The sequence below is a fragment of the Mauremys mutica genome, chromosome 1 (assembly GCF_020497125.1).
Source record: "Mauremys mutica isolate MM-2020 ecotype Southern chromosome 1, ASM2049712v1, whole genome shotgun sequence".
In the NCBI taxonomy this organism is placed as follows: domain Eukaryota; kingdom Metazoa; phylum Chordata; order Testudines; family Geoemydidae; genus Mauremys; species Mauremys mutica.
In genome coordinates, this window is record NC_059072.1 from 331,104,544 (window position 1) to 331,123,916 (window position 19,373).

General features: G+C 37.6%; 1 protein-coding gene across 1 annotated transcript in view; it reads right to left on the reverse strand.

Annotated features, from left to right (window-relative positions):
• DYNC2H1 (dynein cytoplasmic 2 heavy chain 1) overlaps window positions 1-19,373 on the reverse strand; it is a 368,188-nt gene that overhangs the window by 308,462 nt on the left and 40,353 nt on the right. The window contains exons 22-40 of the mRNA XM_045019043.1: window positions 18,558-18,763; window positions 17,821-17,976; window positions 17,615-17,729; window positions 16,989-17,159; window positions 16,427-16,809; window positions 15,447-15,579; window positions 15,244-15,361; window positions 14,718-14,830; window positions 14,499-14,618; window positions 12,375-12,525; window positions 11,332-11,534; window positions 10,418-10,600; window positions 9,996-10,178; window positions 7,151-7,374; window positions 5,760-5,875; window positions 4,558-4,757; window positions 3,986-4,250; window positions 3,220-3,427; window positions 388-517 (exon numbers count right to left, since the gene is read on the reverse strand). Coding sequence (XP_044874978.1) covers window positions 388-517; window positions 3,220-3,427; window positions 3,986-4,250; window positions 4,558-4,757; window positions 5,760-5,875; window positions 7,151-7,374; window positions 9,996-10,178; window positions 10,418-10,600; window positions 11,332-11,534; window positions 12,375-12,525; window positions 14,499-14,618; window positions 14,718-14,830; window positions 15,244-15,361; window positions 15,447-15,579; window positions 16,427-16,809; window positions 16,989-17,159; window positions 17,615-17,729; window positions 17,821-17,976; window positions 18,558-18,763 — 3,378 coding nt within the window. The remainder of the gene's footprint in view (window positions 1-387; window positions 518-3,219; window positions 3,428-3,985; window positions 4,251-4,557; window positions 4,758-5,759; window positions 5,876-7,150; window positions 7,375-9,995; window positions 10,179-10,417; window positions 10,601-11,331; window positions 11,535-12,374; window positions 12,526-14,498; window positions 14,619-14,717; window positions 14,831-15,243; window positions 15,362-15,446; window positions 15,580-16,426; window positions 16,810-16,988; window positions 17,160-17,614; window positions 17,730-17,820; window positions 17,977-18,557; window positions 18,764-19,373) is intronic.

A 19,373-nucleotide genomic window follows, 5' to 3' on the forward strand; every position in this document is an offset into this window, starting at 1 on the left:
GGACATCCTGCCCACTTCCCTTTCCCCCAGACAGCACAAGTGAAGGGAAATCTCTGTAAAGAACAGCTTGCAGAGGTTCCTGCCTACGTAGAATTATTTAATGACTTATAACATTGTTGTTAATTTTTCCTCAAGCCTAGCAAAGCACATGCCTTCCTGATAAGGATTTTGGGTAGAAATTTCAAATTTTCTGAGCCTAAATTTAGATACCTAAATCCATGATTAATCAATGGAAGCTCTGGGATCTTAGCATCTCTGAAAAATCAGACCCCTTATTTAGATGCCTAACTTTAGAGACCACATTTAAAAATTCTGGTTGATGTCTACACCAAGTTCATAAGTTTGAATAAAAGCCAGAAAGTTATTAAGATTTTGTGAGTTACTCACCTGTTTTAGAACCCAGTTTAATGCCTTTTCAAAATAGTCCCCAATCCAATTTTCAAGATTATGTCTGCATTCTTCAGGCTGGTTTCTTAGCCAAGATTTTATCAAAGAATTAAGATCCGTATCTTCATCACTAGAACAAGACATACTTCAGATTAAAACAAAAATAAAAACATCCATGCAGATGGATGCAGTATGATCTAAAGGCTCAAGCAGGATGACTGAGTCAAGAGGCCAGGGTTGTGTTCTCAGCTCTCCCAATGAGCCACTGTATGACTTCAGGCCAGTCATTTAACCTCTCTATATTTAAATTTGCCTTTTGGTAAAAAAGGAGTCAGAAAATGTATGCTCTTGAATAAAAAGCATTAAGATGCAGAAAAAAGATGTAAACTAGAAATGGAGTATCTTTATTATTACTGTAAAATGTCAAAATAAGGCTCTAATACTATGAGAAACTGACTGAGTAGATGTGAGCATTTACTTTCTGATGTCTGTAATTACAAGAAATGGACAATGGTTTAATTTTGATTCAGTGCAATTTTCTTACATTTTTTTCTAATAAACTTTGCTTTCTTTAAAATATTTGGGGGTCTAATAGTGTTTAGGGGCAATTTAAAGCAACCCAGTCTCTGAGTCAGGGAAACAAACTTCTGACCTTTGGTGAGAGAAAGAAAGGAGCAAAAGATATGACATGGAGTACTTGGTGAAAGGTGTAGGGCAAAAAACAGCCTTTCCCTATGAGGCTTTACTGACCATAGTCAGTAAAGTGCAAAGAGACTGACTGGAGACATTTAGGAGTCATAATTACAGTGGTAAGTTACAAGCTAACAGATGACAAACTTGACTTCAGAGATAAATAGGCAAATACAGGTAACATCTATACAGACAACTCCACCTACTCAGAGTAAATGAACATTTTCAGAGGTTAGCATTACAATGAAATCATCAGTTTTATAATAATAAAATAAAATACCATTCATAAAAATTAACTTAAAAAAGGAAATTACAGACTTGTCAGCCTAACTTTTATACCTGGAAAGATATACTGGAATAAATTATTAAACAATCAATCTGTAAGCATCATGAGGATTATATGGTTACAAGAAATACCCACTATGGATCTATAAAGAACAAATCATGCCAAATCAACCTCATTTCCTTCTTTGACTGGGTTACTGGCCTAGAGAATAGGGGGAGAAGCAGTAGACATGATGTAGCTTGATTTTATTAAGGCTTCAGATACAGTCCCACATGACATTTTCATAAACAAAGTAGGGAAATGTGATCTAGGTGAAATTACTATAATGTGGATGCACAACTGGTTGCAAGACCAAACTCAAAAAGTAATTATTCATGTCTCACTGTCAAACTGGGAGAGTGTATCTAGTGGGGTCCTGCAGGGATCAGTCCTGGGTTTGGTACTATTCAATATTTTCATTAATGACTTGGATAATGGAGTCAAGTATCAGAGAGGTAGCCGTGTTAGTTTGGTTCTGTAGAAGCAGCAAAGAATCCTGTGGCACCTTATAGACTAACAGACGTTTTGCAGCATGAGCTTTCGTGGGTGAATACCCACTTCTTCGGATGCAAGTCTTGCATCCGAAGAAGTGGGTATTCACCCACGAAAGCTCATGCTGCAAAACGTCTGTTAGTCTAAAAGGTGCCACAGGATTCTTTGCTGCTTCTTGGATGATGGAGTGAAGAGTATGCTTATAAAATTTGCAAATGACATCAGGCTGGGAGGGCTTGCAAGCACTTTGGAGGACAGGATTAGTCCTTTGACAAATTGGAGAATTGGTCTGAAATCAACAAGATGAAACTCAATAAAGATAAGTGTAAAGAACTACATTCAAGAAAGAAGACTCAAACACACAACTACAAAATGGGGAATAAATGGCTAGACGGTACTACAGCTGAAAAGAATCTTGGGGATATAATGGAATGGATCACAAATTGAATGTGAATCAACAATGTGATGCAGCTGCAAAAAAGGCTAATGTTATTCAGAGGTGTATTAACAGAACTGTTATATGTAAGACGGGAGAAGTAACTGTCAAACTCTACTTAGCACTTGAGAGACCTCAGCTCGAGTACTGTGTTCATTCTGGGTGCCACGCTTTAGGAAAGTTGTGGACAAACTGGAAAGAGTCCAGAAGAGAGCAGCAAAAATGATAAAAAAGGTTTTAAAACATGGCAAATGAGGAAAGGTTAAAAAAACTTGGCACATTTAGTCTTGAAAAAAGAAGACTGAGGGGGGACCTAATAATCTTCAAATATGTTAAGGAATGTTATAATGAGAATGGGGATCAACCATTTTCCATGTCCACTAGAGTTAGGAAATGAAGTAATGGGCTTATTCTGCAGCAAAGGAGATTTAGGTTAGATATTAGGAAACACTTTTATCTGTAGGGGAATTATGCTCTGGAATAGGCTTCAAGGGAGGTTGCGGAATCCCCATCAATGTAGGTTTTTAAGAACAGGTTAAACAAACACCTGTCAGGGATAGTCTAGGTCTATTTGGTCCTGTTTCAGCACAGGGGGTTGGGCTCAATCATCTCTTGAGGTCCCTTTCAACCCCACATTTCTATGATAATATCAATAAACAAATGAATAAGCACAAAAAGGTGTAAAGCTAGAAGGGAAAAAAAAACAATTTGGAAGAAGTTTAAGCATGTTCCTGAAACTCTGTAAAGGGACTATATATATAGAGAGAGAGAGAGAAAGTCATACACTAACCTATCACAGCCAAACACAGTTGACACCACAGGGTTTTAAAAAGTTAATAACTATTCACGATGACAAATAAGTTATGTAAATTTCACCCTTGTGTCTTACCTCAGGAAGATCATTCCCATTCGTGATATTGTGGCAGGAGAGGCACAACTCAGATCGTGCGTTTCAAATACAAAGTTTACATTTGGGCCAAACTGAATTCTTTCTCCACTGGGCATAGTGAGTAATCGATTGTCATCCAGGACAGAATTCAAAGACTCAATCCACTCAGGGTCAATGTCACCATCACAGATTATCCATGAGTTAACATCTACTTACAAACAAAAATACAAAACAACAAATCTACCGGAAAAACTTAAAGAATATGACAGCTTGCTAAATTTCTAACCATTTTTCATTCTCTATGACAATTATAATTTATTAATTTTATATGCTTTACATATAACCTCTTTAAATATTCCTTACATCAGTGGTCCCCAACCTTTTCATCTGACGGGTGCCAGACGAAGGACCGTGGCAGCGATCGAGCATCCGCCGAAATGCTGCCGAATTTCGACGGCATTTCGGTAGATGCTTGACAGCCGGCCAGGACGCAGGCGCATTTAGATGCCCCCGCGGGCACCACGTTGGGGACCTCTGCCTTACATTCTTCACTTTCTGATGCATATTGCATGCCATTTATTTTCATATTACACTAACTTGGAAATTACAAACTGAGGTTCTTGACAATGGTATTGCCATAAGCCTTTTTGACCTTACACTGGCCACTTTCAACAATTTTAAATTAGCATATTGTCAAAATATGAACAAAAAAAATAAAGTTTATTTCAGCATGTTGAGCACAACACAGACTTCTGGATTGACATACCTTGAGGTTCTCGTACCACTTGTCGAGCACTGCTTGTAAGCACACCATCAGACCACTCCCTGGTATCCATGTCAATGTGACCTAGTAACTGATGTCGAGGCATAGCTTTGGGATTCATAGTATACTGTTTCACCACTTTGCCAGTTTTACCAAGCGCTGTCCTTAACATCTGCCAAAGTGTTGATTTACCTGCACCACTTGGACCTACAATAACCACACCCATTCTCTGACGTAGCTGTTCATACAATTCCAAAGCTTTCTTGATCTGCATAAAAAAGAAATAGTGGTTATAGGAGGTTAAGCATTAAATCAAACTTGTTCTCTAACCCTAATTTCACACATTGGTTTTGTATACTGTCATTCTCTTCCCTTAATTTAAAATTATTTTAGGAACTTGTACATGCAGAAGCAAAGAGTAAAAAAATGTATTCAAGCAAATCAAGGGTTCACATTATAAACATTAAAAGTCTGAAGGTAACTAAATAAAAATGAATACACTAGCAACTCAAGCCTCACTGTGACTCTTAATTCATAACATCTAAACTTGGTCTATGCTTATATTTCATATTTACCTGGGTGTTTATAATTTCCAAATTGGCTTCCTCAAAGACTTGTTCTAAAGAAGTGGTTAATTCAGCATATTCTACATCCTTAAAACCAATGCCAGGGAACACATCTTTAACCAATGCATCAAACCGTGCACAGTCTGCAAATGTAAGCTTTGACATGGTATTGAGGCGCAAAGCTTGGACCACAATATGGCTTTCATTAACTGCAAAAGAAAGTTCAGTTTACATTTATTTCCACAGCTGAGATATCACCAGCTGAAGTCATAGTGGGAATTGTTTTTTGGCATCACAGGTTGTTTTTTGGCATCACAAGGGATTATGATTTTAGGTGGGAAATTAGCATTAGTAGCATATAGAACTTCTGAGTCTTAGGTTACAAAGGGACAGACTCTAAGTGCACCCATCACAACTTTTGTATATAACTAGGTTCTTGAAAATGATCATTCATGCCAGACTGATTATATGCTATGGGAATTTCTAGATGTCCTAAGGGTGTCTCTATCTTGACTGGACAGTAGTCAGCTAAGAAAGAACTTTGAAGGGGAAATACCCTAAAATATGTTGTCGGTGTGTTTTCAACTGACAGATGAATTCCTGAAGTCGATTATTAGTTGTTTGTTAGCTATTTGCTTTTTATATCTAATGGGAAAACAAGGGTTGTCTCTAATAACCCCAGGAACAGTCAGAGCAGATCTGTCATTTCTTAAAGCATCAAAGAAGCAATATTCATGTCCCAAACATTTAAACTCCTCATCCGCCCTAAACCTCTGCCCCCAACTCTCCCACAAACATAGAGAGAAAATCACCACCGACTCAAACACACTTTTTTATAATACACAACATTCCCATCCCATAAAATACCATCTGGTATCGGTGCTCTAGTTAGCAGTACTCAGTCAGAATTACATATGGTAACCCAAGAGTAACTGAGACTTCATATGCAAGAGCTCTCTCTTCAACTTGCCAACTCCGCAAATTATGTGCCCTGAGTTTCTGTGGGTTATTTAATTATTTATTTTTATTTGGGAAGGCTTTGATTCAAAATGGCTTTCACAGAGGCTTATCCTTTTTTTGAAGTCTGGCTTCCTACAGTTCCAGGGCATAAAACTTGGTACTTGAATGAACAAGAAGGCTGGAGATATTTATTTCAATATAACACCTTGATTGATCAAAGGCGAACCAACCCTTGGCATAGTCAATCTTACTTTTTTCCTTCACTCCATTTTTCTTCAAGTGACGAAGGAGATTGCCACATCCTCTCAGAGCAGTCTTCAGTGCTCTTAAGCCCCAGTCATAGTGTTGCTGGGGTGTCAAAAGCTCCCTATGTTTTTAAAATATTAATATTGTAATAGGCTGTAACAGTTGAAACTCCAGTACTTGTAGCTGATCATTGAGGAATTGACATTATACATTTTTCTGAAAATCAGAGCCATTAGAAAATAACATACTGGCCACACACACTACCATTTTTCTTGAACTTCAGAGATAGATACACATGAAGTTGCATGTTTCCAAACTTTCAGAGAGGCAGTTTCTTCAGAAGTTAGATAATAATAATAATAATTGTTTTAAAATAGGACCTCTAATAGTTCCCTCCCTTGGTTTTTCCAATAGGCACACAAATGAAAAAGTACATTGTGGTTACTTGGATGTCAGCTACTCCCTGAAAAAATCACAGGTACATGATTTTTATGGCAGCACTGCACACTCAGGAAAATAACCATGTGCTCCCATTCAGACAAACAAATGAGAAGCAGAAGAAGAAAAAAGAAAAGAAAAGTGTATATAGCAGAGAGAAATTAATAGAAGTATCATATATGAACTTGAAAAATATTTATTTTAATACTTTTCTTACCTATTAAAGAGAAAATTACATTTATATTCAAGATGCCAACATAAAGGAAGGAAACAGTCAGGGTCTTAAGAAAGCAATATTTTCCCAGCATGGGATTATAACTGCAGTTCCTGTATTCTTACATTTTTACTTAAATACAAAGCAGTGAATCTCAATAAAATTCAAGCTGTGTTTTATTCTGACAGATTTACATATTACTAATTTTGGAGAACTGTGTTTGGTAGCATTCAAATATAAGATATTCTTGTTCAATGTAAAACAGCTTAAGGAGACTATAGGCATGAGACAGCAGCTCTATATTGCTTATGGTATATAGCTTTATGAGGGTGATTTCTGGAGTGTTCATTTCATAAAGATCAGAGAAAACATACAGGAACAATGTTTAAAAGATTTCTATATCAATCTTGTCAAGGTTTGGTATTGAATGGACTGAAATGGAAGGAAAGTAAAGTGACATAACATGAGGGGGAAGTACTATAGATCGCAAAAGACAAAAGCTATATATTATAGGTAATAATTGGAGATATACCAATCTCCTAGAACTGGAAGGGACCTTGAAAGGTCATTGAGTCCAGCCCCCTGCCTTCACTAGCAGGACCAGTTTTTGCCCCAGATCTCTAAGTGGCCTCCTCAAGGATTGAACTCACAACCTTGGGTTTAGCAGGCCAATGCTCAAACCACTGAGCTATCCCTCCCCCCAATATTGACAGAAACATGATTAATGGAACAAAATGTGCTTACCTGGCTAGATTAAAAATAGCCACCAACTTTCTGCCAAGGGTTTTAGCCTCTTTAAAACCTTCTGAATACAGAATAACTTCCGCAATGAGTTCATTATCTGGACGAGTCATAGCAACTGGCCTAAAAAGCTGTTTGAGGTTATCAGGCAGTTTTTGTCTTCCTCCATAACCTTTTCCAGCAGGATTCATAGTGATGAAAATTCCGGAATTATGATCCATTTCAACCTGGCATTAAAATCAATATAATGTCATAAAGATAATATTTTCATCTCTATATGCTTAGGTATGAAATAACTCATGTAATTAGAACACTATAAAATACCACTATATGCTGTGGTGGTGTAGCTTTGTCAGTCCCAGGATAGTAGAGAGATAAGGTGGGTGAGGTTATATCTTTTATTGGACCAACTTCTGTTGGTTGAGAGAGACAAGCTTTCAAGAGCTCTTCCTCAGGTCTAGGAAAGTTACTCATGGCTTGGCTACACTACCACGCGGGGTCGCTCTAAGATACGCAAATTCAGCTACATGAATAGCTGAAGTCGACATACTTGGATCTACTTACTGCCATGTCTTCACTGTGGTAAGTCGACAGCTGACGTTCTCCTGTCGACTCCATTGACGCGTCTCGTTCTGGTGGAAAACCGGAGTCAATGGGAGAGCGCTCAGCGGTTGATTTATCGCGTCTAAATCGACCCCCGCTGAATCAATCGCTGCCTGCCAATCTGACAGGTAGTGTAGACAAGCCCTCAGAGTGTCACAGCTAAATACATGATCAAACAGATAGCTTGACATAAGTAGTTAGGTTCTGTGCTAAGGGGTCATTCAAGGTGAAATAGCCCATTAACATCCCTGTAGTCATAGGACAAAAAGGAGAGTTAGTGGTTACAAATTGTTGTAATAAGCCATGAATCCAGTGTCTTTATTAAGACCATGATTTTTAGTGTCTAGCAAAGTTATGAATCGAAGTTCCCAGACTCGTCTTTTAATGGTGGTGTGCAGGTTTCTTTTGAGGATGAGGACTGATAGGTCAGCTATAGAGTGATCGCTTTGTGAAAGTGTGCTTCCCCACAAGTCATATGGTATTTTGTCTTTTTATCATTTTCCTATGTGAGTTCATTTGAGAGCATAGTGATTGTCTGTTTCCACCCAGAGTTGTTATGGGGGTATTTAGTGCACTGGATCAGGCATGTGTAGGACCCAGGGATCTTGAAGGTGTGTTGTGGGGGTTGTTGATCATTGTAGAAGTGAAGATATGTCTGCAGGTTTTGCATCTGTTGTTCTGGCAGGGTCTGGTGCCACTTTGAGTTGGTGTGTCCTGGTCTATGAGGAGCTTGCTTCTGATGATGAGGTTGGAGAGGCTGGGAGGTTGTTTGAAGGCCAGAAGAGGGGATTCAGGAAAGATTTCTTTCAGGATGGGGTTCCCATCGAGTCTGGGTTGTAGTTGTTTGTTTGTGTATGGTGTATAAACAACTACAACCCAGACTTCATAATGCATTCACTCTATATCTGACCTGTCCATCCTCATTCTCAAAAGCAACCTGCACAACACTTTCAAAAGACAAGCCTGGGAGCTTAAATTCATAACTTTGCTAGACACTAAAAATCATGGTCTTAATAAAGACACTGGATTCATGGCTTATTACAGTAATTTATCCTATGATTACAGGGGTGTTAACAGGCACTTCACCTTGAATGATCCTTTAGAACAGTGGACTCAGGACCCATTTGTAAATGCTTATGGCCTGTCATGACCCAATAAATAGTCTGGTGGTGGAGGCCCTGGGGCAGAGACGTAACTAGGCATTTTAGTGCCTGGAGCAAGCAAGCATATTTGTGCCCCCTACCAGAGGCAGAATGTGAGGGGAAGGGGGAGAATCACATGGGGTCACGTCCCTCCCCCCAACGTTTCTTGGGTGCACTTCCCACCCCAAACAGGAAGGGTGGCCCGCTAAAATGAGTCAGAGAGTGGAAGTAGCGCTCCCTCTCTGAGCGTTGCCATGCCGGGCTGGCCTCACCAAGCCCTGCCGCTGACCTGAGCCACCTCCACGGCTTTGCACCCTGGGTTACTGCCCCACTCTGGTTACAGCCCTGCCATGGGTAATTTCGGTTGGATCCTGCCCACACTCACCTCACAGTGGCAGCTCCTGCAGCTCCTGTGCTGTGGAGCTGACTGACCTTGGCTCTGTGGGGTTGCAGCACTGCTCAGATTTGGTCCCGTCCCTTGACTGGACCAAATTTGTGTGAGTGGAGTTGTGACCCAGCTCATGCAACTGTAATGCCATTCATGCAAATCTGGCCTACCCGGACTTCCATCCTCATGATGGCTGGGCCAAACCTGAGTGGTGCTGGGACCCCAGAGGTTGCAGTGCTTGGAGCAGGGAGGGGAGCCCACCCAGTTCTGTCAGACAGGAGCCACAGGAACTGCCACGCAACCCTTTGAAACATTCTGGCGACCCAATTTTGGGTCCAGACACACAGGTTGAGAAACCCTGCCTTAGAATGTGTGTTAACTACTTATGCTAATCTATCTGTTCAACCTTGTATTTAGCTGTAACACTCCAAGTACCTTTCCCAGACCTGAGGAAGAGCTTTGTGTAGCTCAAAAGCTTGCCTCACTCACCAACAGAAGTTGGTACAATAAAGATATTACCCTCCTTGTCTCTCTATAAAATAATATCAGAAATGTTGGGCAAAGGTCTTCCTTATGTATGTGGGATTTATATATTGGACCTAAAAATGGTATACTTATTAATAATACAAGGGTTTACAGGGTTTTCAGAAGACACTTGATATTAGTGACAATATTTGAACAGTTTTCAACAACAACAAAAAATGCTGTTCTATACCTCCTTGCCAAGTAGTTCACATACAGGTCTATGCTTCTTCAAAGCATGCTGAATTGTCTGAATTTGCATGGACACTGCAGACAATACTGCCTCCTCCAGCCTATTGAACTCATCAAAACATCCCCAGGCACCACACTTCACCAAACCAACAAAAATACGCCCCATCGACTTCACGTCAATGCCCTTAAAATAAAAGAACATTGTTTATATGTTAAATAACATGAAATCAATCAATGAAGATTTTCTTCCTAGTTCCGCTATGAGGTCTCTTATTGCCATTGCAAAGATCCTAACATTTCTATTTGATTAGAAATGAAAAACTCTGTTAAATTACACTAAAAGTTTTGTTTTACATTGTTCTTTAAATCCATATTGAATAGATACTCGTCACCTAAAATATATAAATATGTACATTACTTCACCTCATCGCAATTAAAAACTAAAACTTGTCTTCCAAGAAGTCCACCCAAAGCCTTTACTGATTCTGTTTTTCCAGTTCCAGCTGGGCCATAAGGATTTCCTCCGAGGCCTATCTTCATAGCCTGAGTAAGAGTTAAGTAGCACTTATCTGTCAATGGTGTATAAACAAGTTTCGGGGAATTACCCTGTAGAAACAAAAGATATATTGTATGAATTAATACACAGAAACAAGGTCAATAAGTTAGCATTTCACTCAGTTTGGACATAATGAAGATAACACAGAAGCACAGAAGTCCAGATTACTAGCTGCCCAAGTCTGAGGACTATATTTGGGGCCATACAATTTTTTGCTTTACATTCATAAAATCTGTTAGAACCACTCCCGAAGTGTTATGCAATCCTTTATGCACCACAGATAGAGGCTCAAAAAAGGGAAACACCTGCTATATTTTCTCCCTCATAAACTTCAACGAACATTGCCTTCATATACCCAAGAGCATAATTTGTTTCATATTGTTAATAAAACATTTTATTCAATTTAAATACATCTCAAAATTTCTTTCAAGTTATCATTTTGTCCACATTTGGCATTTTACCTAGCACTGGCATAAATGAGAAAGTAAGAATCATACTATGCACTGCACTTTAATATAAAAGCCATATAAATCCACCAATTCAGCAGTAAACTCAAGAATTCAGTATCATGTGTATTTGGAGATAAGAAGCATCTTAAGATTGAAGAAACACCACTACACCACTTTTCAATATTTTCTGCAAAACAGCATTGTAAAATGGCAACTGACAAAATGGAAGCCATGTGGAAGCAACTGTGGAGATAAAGCTGCATCCCAGAACTGAAATGTGAGCACCACACACATTTAAAAGCCAATAAAAATAGAATTAAAACACCCCATACCTGATATTCATAGGTATACTGGAGCTCAGCATCTACCATTTGAATGTAACATTTTTGGTCTTTCAGATAGAATCTGAGTTGTTTCTTCCACACCCAGTCATCAACACTATTAATCTGGGCTTGATTTAGCTGCTTCACCACATCAATGTTATGAATAATATCAAGAATCAGTGCTTTAAGCTTGAGCTCAAGGATTCCAGATTCTGTAAATAAATAAAATTATTCACAAAAACACCATAAAGAAGATTGCCTTTAGCCACTTTCAAGTAGTTTATGTTGCTGTTTACAATCATAGAATCATAAGGGGGTCATCTAGTCTAACCCCCTACCAAGATGCAGGATTTGCTAGACCTAAACCATCCAAGACAGATGGCTATCCACCCTCCTTTTGAAATAGCTAAAAAACTAAAGCAACCAACATACAAATGAGAGGTTGATATAGTTACTAGATAAAAGCTTAACAGCCAATACACTTTAATCTAGAATTCAACAGAGTGACCAGATGCACAAGGATAAGTATTGATGCACATTACACATTACAATCTGCACATCATATTGGTGTTTTATAGGTTTGTGATGTTACATTTAAGTCAAGAAATAACTCCAGAATCCAATCAAATATCGTATTACCAGGGGGGAAAAACACCTGGACTTATAGAGAATGTGTTGACATGGTATCATGTCTATCCAATAGTATCTGGCCAGTTTCAGTGAAGCATAATGTTAGAAATCAGTAGATGAAGACAACGATATAGAAGCAGATTTTGTAATGACAAATTATTAGTAAATATATTAAATAACAAAAGCATCAAGTTAAAGGAAATGGATAAAAATTGAAAAGGAAACAGATTCAGACTACCTAATAACGTTAAATATAGAATAAACATCTGGAAAAGAAAGGACATTCACTGTGAAATATTAAATATCCCTAACCTGGCCATTACTGGTAGGTCACTCAATATCATTTCTAGCTCAGAGGATTGGATTGCTTAGCACCTTACATTTATTTTAAGGAATTATACACTTATGATCATTTTTCATACCTACTCTCCCTGGATCTTCCATACTAGTATCTATGCTGGTATAATGTTCCAGTTTAGCCATAAGTTCTAACTCTATCTGCTGCAGGTTATGCTCTTTGATAGCAATTTCAACATCTTCAGTGAACTGAATTTGCTCTGCCAAGGAAAGAATCTATTGACAGAAAGAATAAAGTAAAGTTTTAGAAATAGGTAACCATGAGGGACAAAAGATTTTCAACTCATTTATAAATCATGCCAATACTCCACTATCCCTTTAAAAAACATAATTACTCTAAAAGGTGCTCCCAGAGCAAATATAATTATATTTAAAAACTTACTAAAATGTAATAAACAGCTGCAAAATAATTTAGTATAGCTATTCCCTTAGGTGCAATATTACAATTACTGTACATTCACTATAGCAGCCTATTATCTGAGCTGTGACATTTCAGCCAAACTCATTGCTTGAGGGAGATCTCCACAGTACTGAAGAACAACTGTTCATGAGTAGGAAGAAATGTGGATTTGTTTCACCAATTTCACTAATACTTTGTAAATCTGTGTGTCTATCTCTTTCCTTCCTTCCCTTCGATTCCACTCCCGAAAAATATGCCAGAGGTGAAAGAGAGCTACTCACTGTCAGTACAATATTCTCCCCTTATTCACACCAAACTTCAATGCCCTCTGAAACATATGCTCAGAGTGAGGAGCTTAGTAATAATCAGAAGAACAGAGAATCAATATCTTGGCCAAAACTGGGTATTAAATCAGGCACTTCCTCGACTAAAAGCATGGGGGTTCTCAGGACAAATTTTTTGGTGGCCACTCTCACACTTTTTCCTAAATACTTAATTAGCTTTAGGAAAGCCAAATAAATATGTACATATACACGTCCAAATCATTGTAATTTCTTTACTGCTAGCTAGTAAGTCTGTTGTCAAAAGTGGTATTAACAAACATACAGGTATCACTTTTCACAGCAGACTTACTCAGCCCTGCCAAGCCTGGGAACAAATTAAGCCCTGGATGGAGAGTCAGGGGAGGCAATGGGGGCCAGGGGAGAGGGGGGTGAGGGGCGGGGAGAGGCAATGGGGGGCTAGACCCTGAAGCCCAGTGGCAAGAGCCTGCTGCCCTGCTATGCCAGGACTGAAGCCCAGAGCCTGAGCCCGACTGTCCATGGGAAGGTGGGGAACTCACTGGCTGCCTGGTCCTACAGCGCTGTGCCCCAGGTGACTCCAGAGGGGGGCAGGGACAAACTCCTGGCCCTGCCCCAGCAACCTGGTGGCCCCAGCAACCAACACCAAGGCAGTGCATCCAGGAGCAACAGGAAAGGTAGGGGGCGCTACTTTCCCTCCCCAACCCCATCACAGTCTAGGAGGCTGTGGCCGCAAGAAAAGCCCTTGATGGCTGCATGAGGTTACAGTGGCCGCATTTGAGAAACATGAGCTGTAATGGATTCACACATAACACATGCTGAACTACAGGTTCCACTTCCATAAGTTAAATGGAATAGGAGTTCTCTTCTCATCAAAATTCCACTCTTTGCTTTGGCCATGTGATTCAGGTAAAGCAGGAACAGTTAAACACCGATGACATAAGGAGAGGGTCAGGCTGTGGTGCACAGCACTCCCATATTCTCAGCATGATGAAGAAAGGCAGTAGATTGCAATGGTATACACAGATGAAGGGAAGATTTATTTCAACTAAAAAGCCCACACAGGCTTTCTTCAACTTGTCATTAGTACATACTCTTTCACTAGCATTTTCTACCCAAGTTATGCATGAACTTCAGAAACTATTCTAATAATGCTGATTTGAATCAATAGCAGGAAACAGTTTCTGCATCACTGATTAGCCAGGGACGTGATTCAACATCAACTGAAATCAGTGGAAAGACTCCCATTTATTTAAATGGGCAGTGAATCAATCTCCCAAGTGAGCAAAGAGTTCTATTCTACAGATGCTTATAACATTGCACATTCTGAGTAATTTCTATCTACCTAAAATCAAGGCATACAGCAAATCAACTGGTTTTTCAAGTCCATATATATTTCCCAAGCAGACCTGTCCTTAGGATCATTCAGAAATTGAGTTATTTATTTCAAGGCTGAGACTAAATCAAGATGAGACTGTATCACTCACTACCTGGGAAGGAAAGAGTGATGGATCAATTGAACCTTGTGAACGTCTTCCAGCAGTAACACAGTCAAGCAATAATTGTTTCAATGTGTCCTTCATCTCCAAAGCCAAACGATTTAACCAAACCTGGCAAATAAAATATAGAGGGAAGAAAAAAATCACAAACCACATAGCAAACATATTTACCACAATTGCTGGTAATGCATTTGAACCTGGTTCTCTTACCTCAACATCATTTGAGAGAAGAATTTTATTTTTAAAAGGCACAACTTCTCCCTCTAAAGATTTCATTGCAATTATGTTTTTAAAGTCCCAATCAAAGCTGACACTATTAATTCCTGTTAATCAGAAAATAACAATATTTCTTTAAATAAACTCAGCAAGTGATTAAATACAATCTAGATGATTTACTGTAGAATTCTTAAACATTTGTTTCTTGATAGAGCAGTTACTTGGGAAATAGTCAAAAAAGTTAAATCAATTCTCTTTGTATATGCAATACAATATTTATGATAATTAAGTAGATGAACATAAAAGTCCTTCAAAAGTCAGAGATATTTTGAAATATTTTTTTCGCCTAATAAATGGTGAAATATCAAAAACATTTTCATTTTCTAAGCTATGTTATGGAAACAGAAAGTAAAGAAACATTTTTTAGAATAAGTTCTTTAGCGTCAAATGACTGTACTTCTGAATAAGTACATTTTACAAATGATGACTAATGTATTATGAAAATACTAATTTAGTTTACCAGCAAAAAGTTTCTTAAGGTGAGACTGAATCACTGAAGGATTAGTGGACTGTCCCAAGATTTCTAATAAATCATCATCTCCAATGAAATAGAATCTAGGGAATGCTGAACGCTTTTCCTGTTAAAAAAAAAAAAGAATTGTTGTTTTAAGCACTGAAGTATTGCCTTTTTATAAAATTATATATTAAAATAAGCAGTTGTACCTCCAGAAATTCATTCAAGGATTTTTGACATCTCTGAAGCTGATCAAGTAGGGTAATCAATGCATGCCTCATTCCTGTCCGAGCATTCAGTGATGTTATTCTATTGTCTCTCTTGATATCTATCATTATGGATCTTTAAAAAAATATAACCTTAATTGTTTGTAAATCTACCACTGCATTTTGTCCGAATATATCTCCTTTAAACATCTGATTAAAACTCAAGACACAGATAAGTAATATTCAGCAGTCAATATCTAGAATGTAAAAATTGCGCCATTTATGTCAAATTTCTTCCAGTTAAACATTAGCTAGATCTGTCATGATTCTCCTCCTATTATACCTATCATACTGTTTCTGATCATGACTCTTCCTTTACAGCAAGACCCCTCTATCCAAGAAGTCCAATTAAGTTTAAATTTTGACCATTTTTTCTTCTAAGTGCCTCCATCTCTGTCGTTTCAGCTCTATTTTTAAGCTCAACTACCATATCTAAACTAAAGAAACTCAATTGTGTCTATCTTTGGACACCTCTAAAATCTACTCTCTAATAATCCTCTCTGCATGTCTTGATCAAGTAAAGTTGTTTCATCTCAAATTCCTTCAACGTAATTTTTTTGGAAAGAGAAGTGCTTCTCTTTGGCAAGAAATATTTTTTCATAATCCAACATCTCCTCTACTTCCTTTCTCAAATAAGACCTTCTATTTGCCTGCATTGTTCATAACCCTGGCCATCATACTTGACTCAGAACCTTCCTTCTCTTCCCACATATCCCATATCAATAAATCTTCTCATCAATCATCTCTTTTGCAACACTAATTCTTTCTATATGATTGCCTCAATGCAACCTTTGCTGAAATCCTTATGCATGCCTTCATCTCCCTGTACATCCTGTTTGTTCTGTATTAATTCACTTTGAATCTTGGCTTGCAGCTGTTCGAAGGACGTTATACAAAATAAAGTTGTGTTTAATAACACTGACCTGAAGTCTTCATCAACTCTATTAAAACGTGCCTGCTCTTTGGGTAGAGCTCCACGACCAAAAATGGGTTCCAAATACACCCACTTCCTTTGAATCTGGTTTAAATTCTGCAGGTACTCATCCAGCTCAGCAAGTTTTCTTTCCCAGATAGACACTTTATCCTCAAAGCCTTTGTAATATGGAGAGTCCTTTAGGGACTGAAGAAGACAGCGATTATCTCCAACCTGGTTAACTATGTCTTTCCAGTCTTTAATTAGTTTGATAGTCCTGCTCTGGCTGTCTTCATAATCTGTTAATGTGAAGACTGCTCCAACACCCCAGAGCTCAAGTTCACGTAAGGCCTCTCTGATTGTGACTTCACCTTGTGCCCGACTATTCAAATCCTATTTTAAAATATAAAACACAAAAAAAATTACTATTTATATAATAGAAAACATATAAATGAGCAGAGGAAAACAGTTTTATTAGAAAAATAAACAACTTCAGTTTCCAAAAAGGAATAAAAGCATATAGAACATATTGTATAAAAAATTAATAACATTACTTGTGAAATAATTCATACCTTAAGTGCTGCTGCTTTTTCTACAATTACATCTGACACTTTGAGTAGATCTCCAAACAACAAATTCTCTAGACTAGTGCCTCTAGGGAGACCAAGAAGACGAAAGAGGTCCAGCCAATGATCTGGAGACAGGTGTTCTCCTCTAACATACTTCAGGACAGGAAGTGACATCTAAGGGAATAATGCAAATTGGAATATACCAAGTTTTTACAATAACTATATCTGTTCAGTCCTACTGTCATGTACTTTGAAAACATAACAAAAATATATTTTCCCACTATTTATTGAAAATAAATCTGTTTAAATTGAGATCTAATTTGTATTTTCAATACACTAATTTTAGCATTTGGTATTATGCCATTAAGGTTGTTTTATTACTAAATGTGTCTCAAACAAACTGAGAAAAAACTGTAATGATTGTCCTGTTCACTAAACACAAAGAAGCTAAAATGTACTTTGAAATGAATGATATGTTTAAAAATAGTTGCAGGAGATATACAAAATATCCTTAAGGCTCACTTTTATATTTACATGGAGGTCTGTTTGTGTATTAGAGTGAAGCATATTACCCAGTAATACCAGAAAGCATTTTGCTTTGATTTCCCTTTGTAGAATGAGGATCTTACTTTGTATTTGTCCACTTCTTTTTGCAACTTCACAGTCATTACAGTGTGTTCTTCCATCTTCCTCAGCTTGTCATGCCAGTTCAACAAGAATTCCTCAAACAGGTAAGTCTTACTCCTATACAAAAATTACATTTTAAAAAGAGCACAATAACACAGTACTGCAATAACCAATAATCATGCATAAAAGTTTAAAAACAAAATCAGACCTAAAAGTAATCCAGTCTTCTTTGGCTTTTTCCTGAAAACCTTGATGAAATTCTTCATATAGTGCCCATACTTCTGCACAGCTCTCAATATCTCTACATACAGCTTTTGCCAAAGAGAAATCAGGCTCTTCTAATTCAAAATGATGGCAGTCCTCGCTGAATAAAAAGATCATTGCATTGTTATAATATTGCATATTGACGCTATGATCCTGGACATGCTGTCAGACATGCTTAACTTTACCAATGTGAGTAAGTCCACTGACTTCACTGTCCAGAAGAACACATTATGTTGCACTCCCCAAGCAGAAAAGAAAGTAGCATAAGAGACAATTATCATATGCAACAGCCTTCCCTAGCAGTCACAGTTTTCTTCTTTTTTTCATTCCTTTATATTAGGAGTACTAATTTGTCTCCCAAAAATATAAAGGAAAAAATAAGTTATCTTTAATTGTCTTTCTCTATAAGTAGAATCCTATATAGAATCAAATGCCATTTAGTGTATAAATTCAGTTGTTTCAAAGCCTAAAAGATTTTCAGAAACTTCCACTTCACAAGTGTCAGTGAAGATTAAACTATACATTGAAATACAATTAAAATAGGATTTATTAAATTATCAGTTGTGTTCATATTTAGTTAACTATAGTTCGTATTTTCTGACCCACCAAAAAGCTGCTGCTGCATGATTTACTGCAGAACATCCCTAAAATAATGTGCTATATACAAAGAAATACACATACATCAGTTTTTCCTTTGTGGCTTCCAGTTCATCAAACTCAATTTTCTTTTCCTTTATGGTCTGAGCACTTTTCTCAAGCATATCCTGATGGCCTGCTTCAATGATATCATCGCTGGGCTTTAGCTGCTCCCAGTGAGCTTTAAACTTTTCTAGTTCTTGAAGGTACACATTAACACGTGACATCACATTTCCTTTCATCACTTCAATCTACAAACGAGTTTAAAAAAATAAAATGTATTCCTTCAGTAATTTATATCTACAAAGTTATATCTAATCAAGATCAAAAAAACCAACCACCTTTCCACTTGTTTTCAAAATGGAGTACTATTTTTTTACTCTTCCCCTTAAAATATTTCAAAATTTAAGAGAATCTGGTATGGATATGCATTTCCTGATCTTATATTATATAATTTCGTATCCTCTGTAGTTACACATAATATTTACATCTGCTCCTCACTGGTTTGTCAGCTACCTTGGTCTGATAAACTGTTTTTCCTTATACCCACATTTTTTATTACATTTTTATAAATAGACAATAATTATCATTTTTAAAACCATCTACAGGTTCAAAATATGGGTGATGATCATGGAATCAGCAGCACACAGGAAAAGTACTATGGCTGCATTGGCTGCATTGAGCCCCAGCAATTCACCTGCATGTTGTCCATTGCAGGACTGCGGACATAATATTTAGCATGGATTTTTGGAAAAGTTAAAAATATTATGCAACAATATTAATAACATGTGTAGTAACATGGTAAAGTTGGCAAATGTTCATTTTTAAACTGCTATATTCTTTTCATTTCAGTTAATAAAA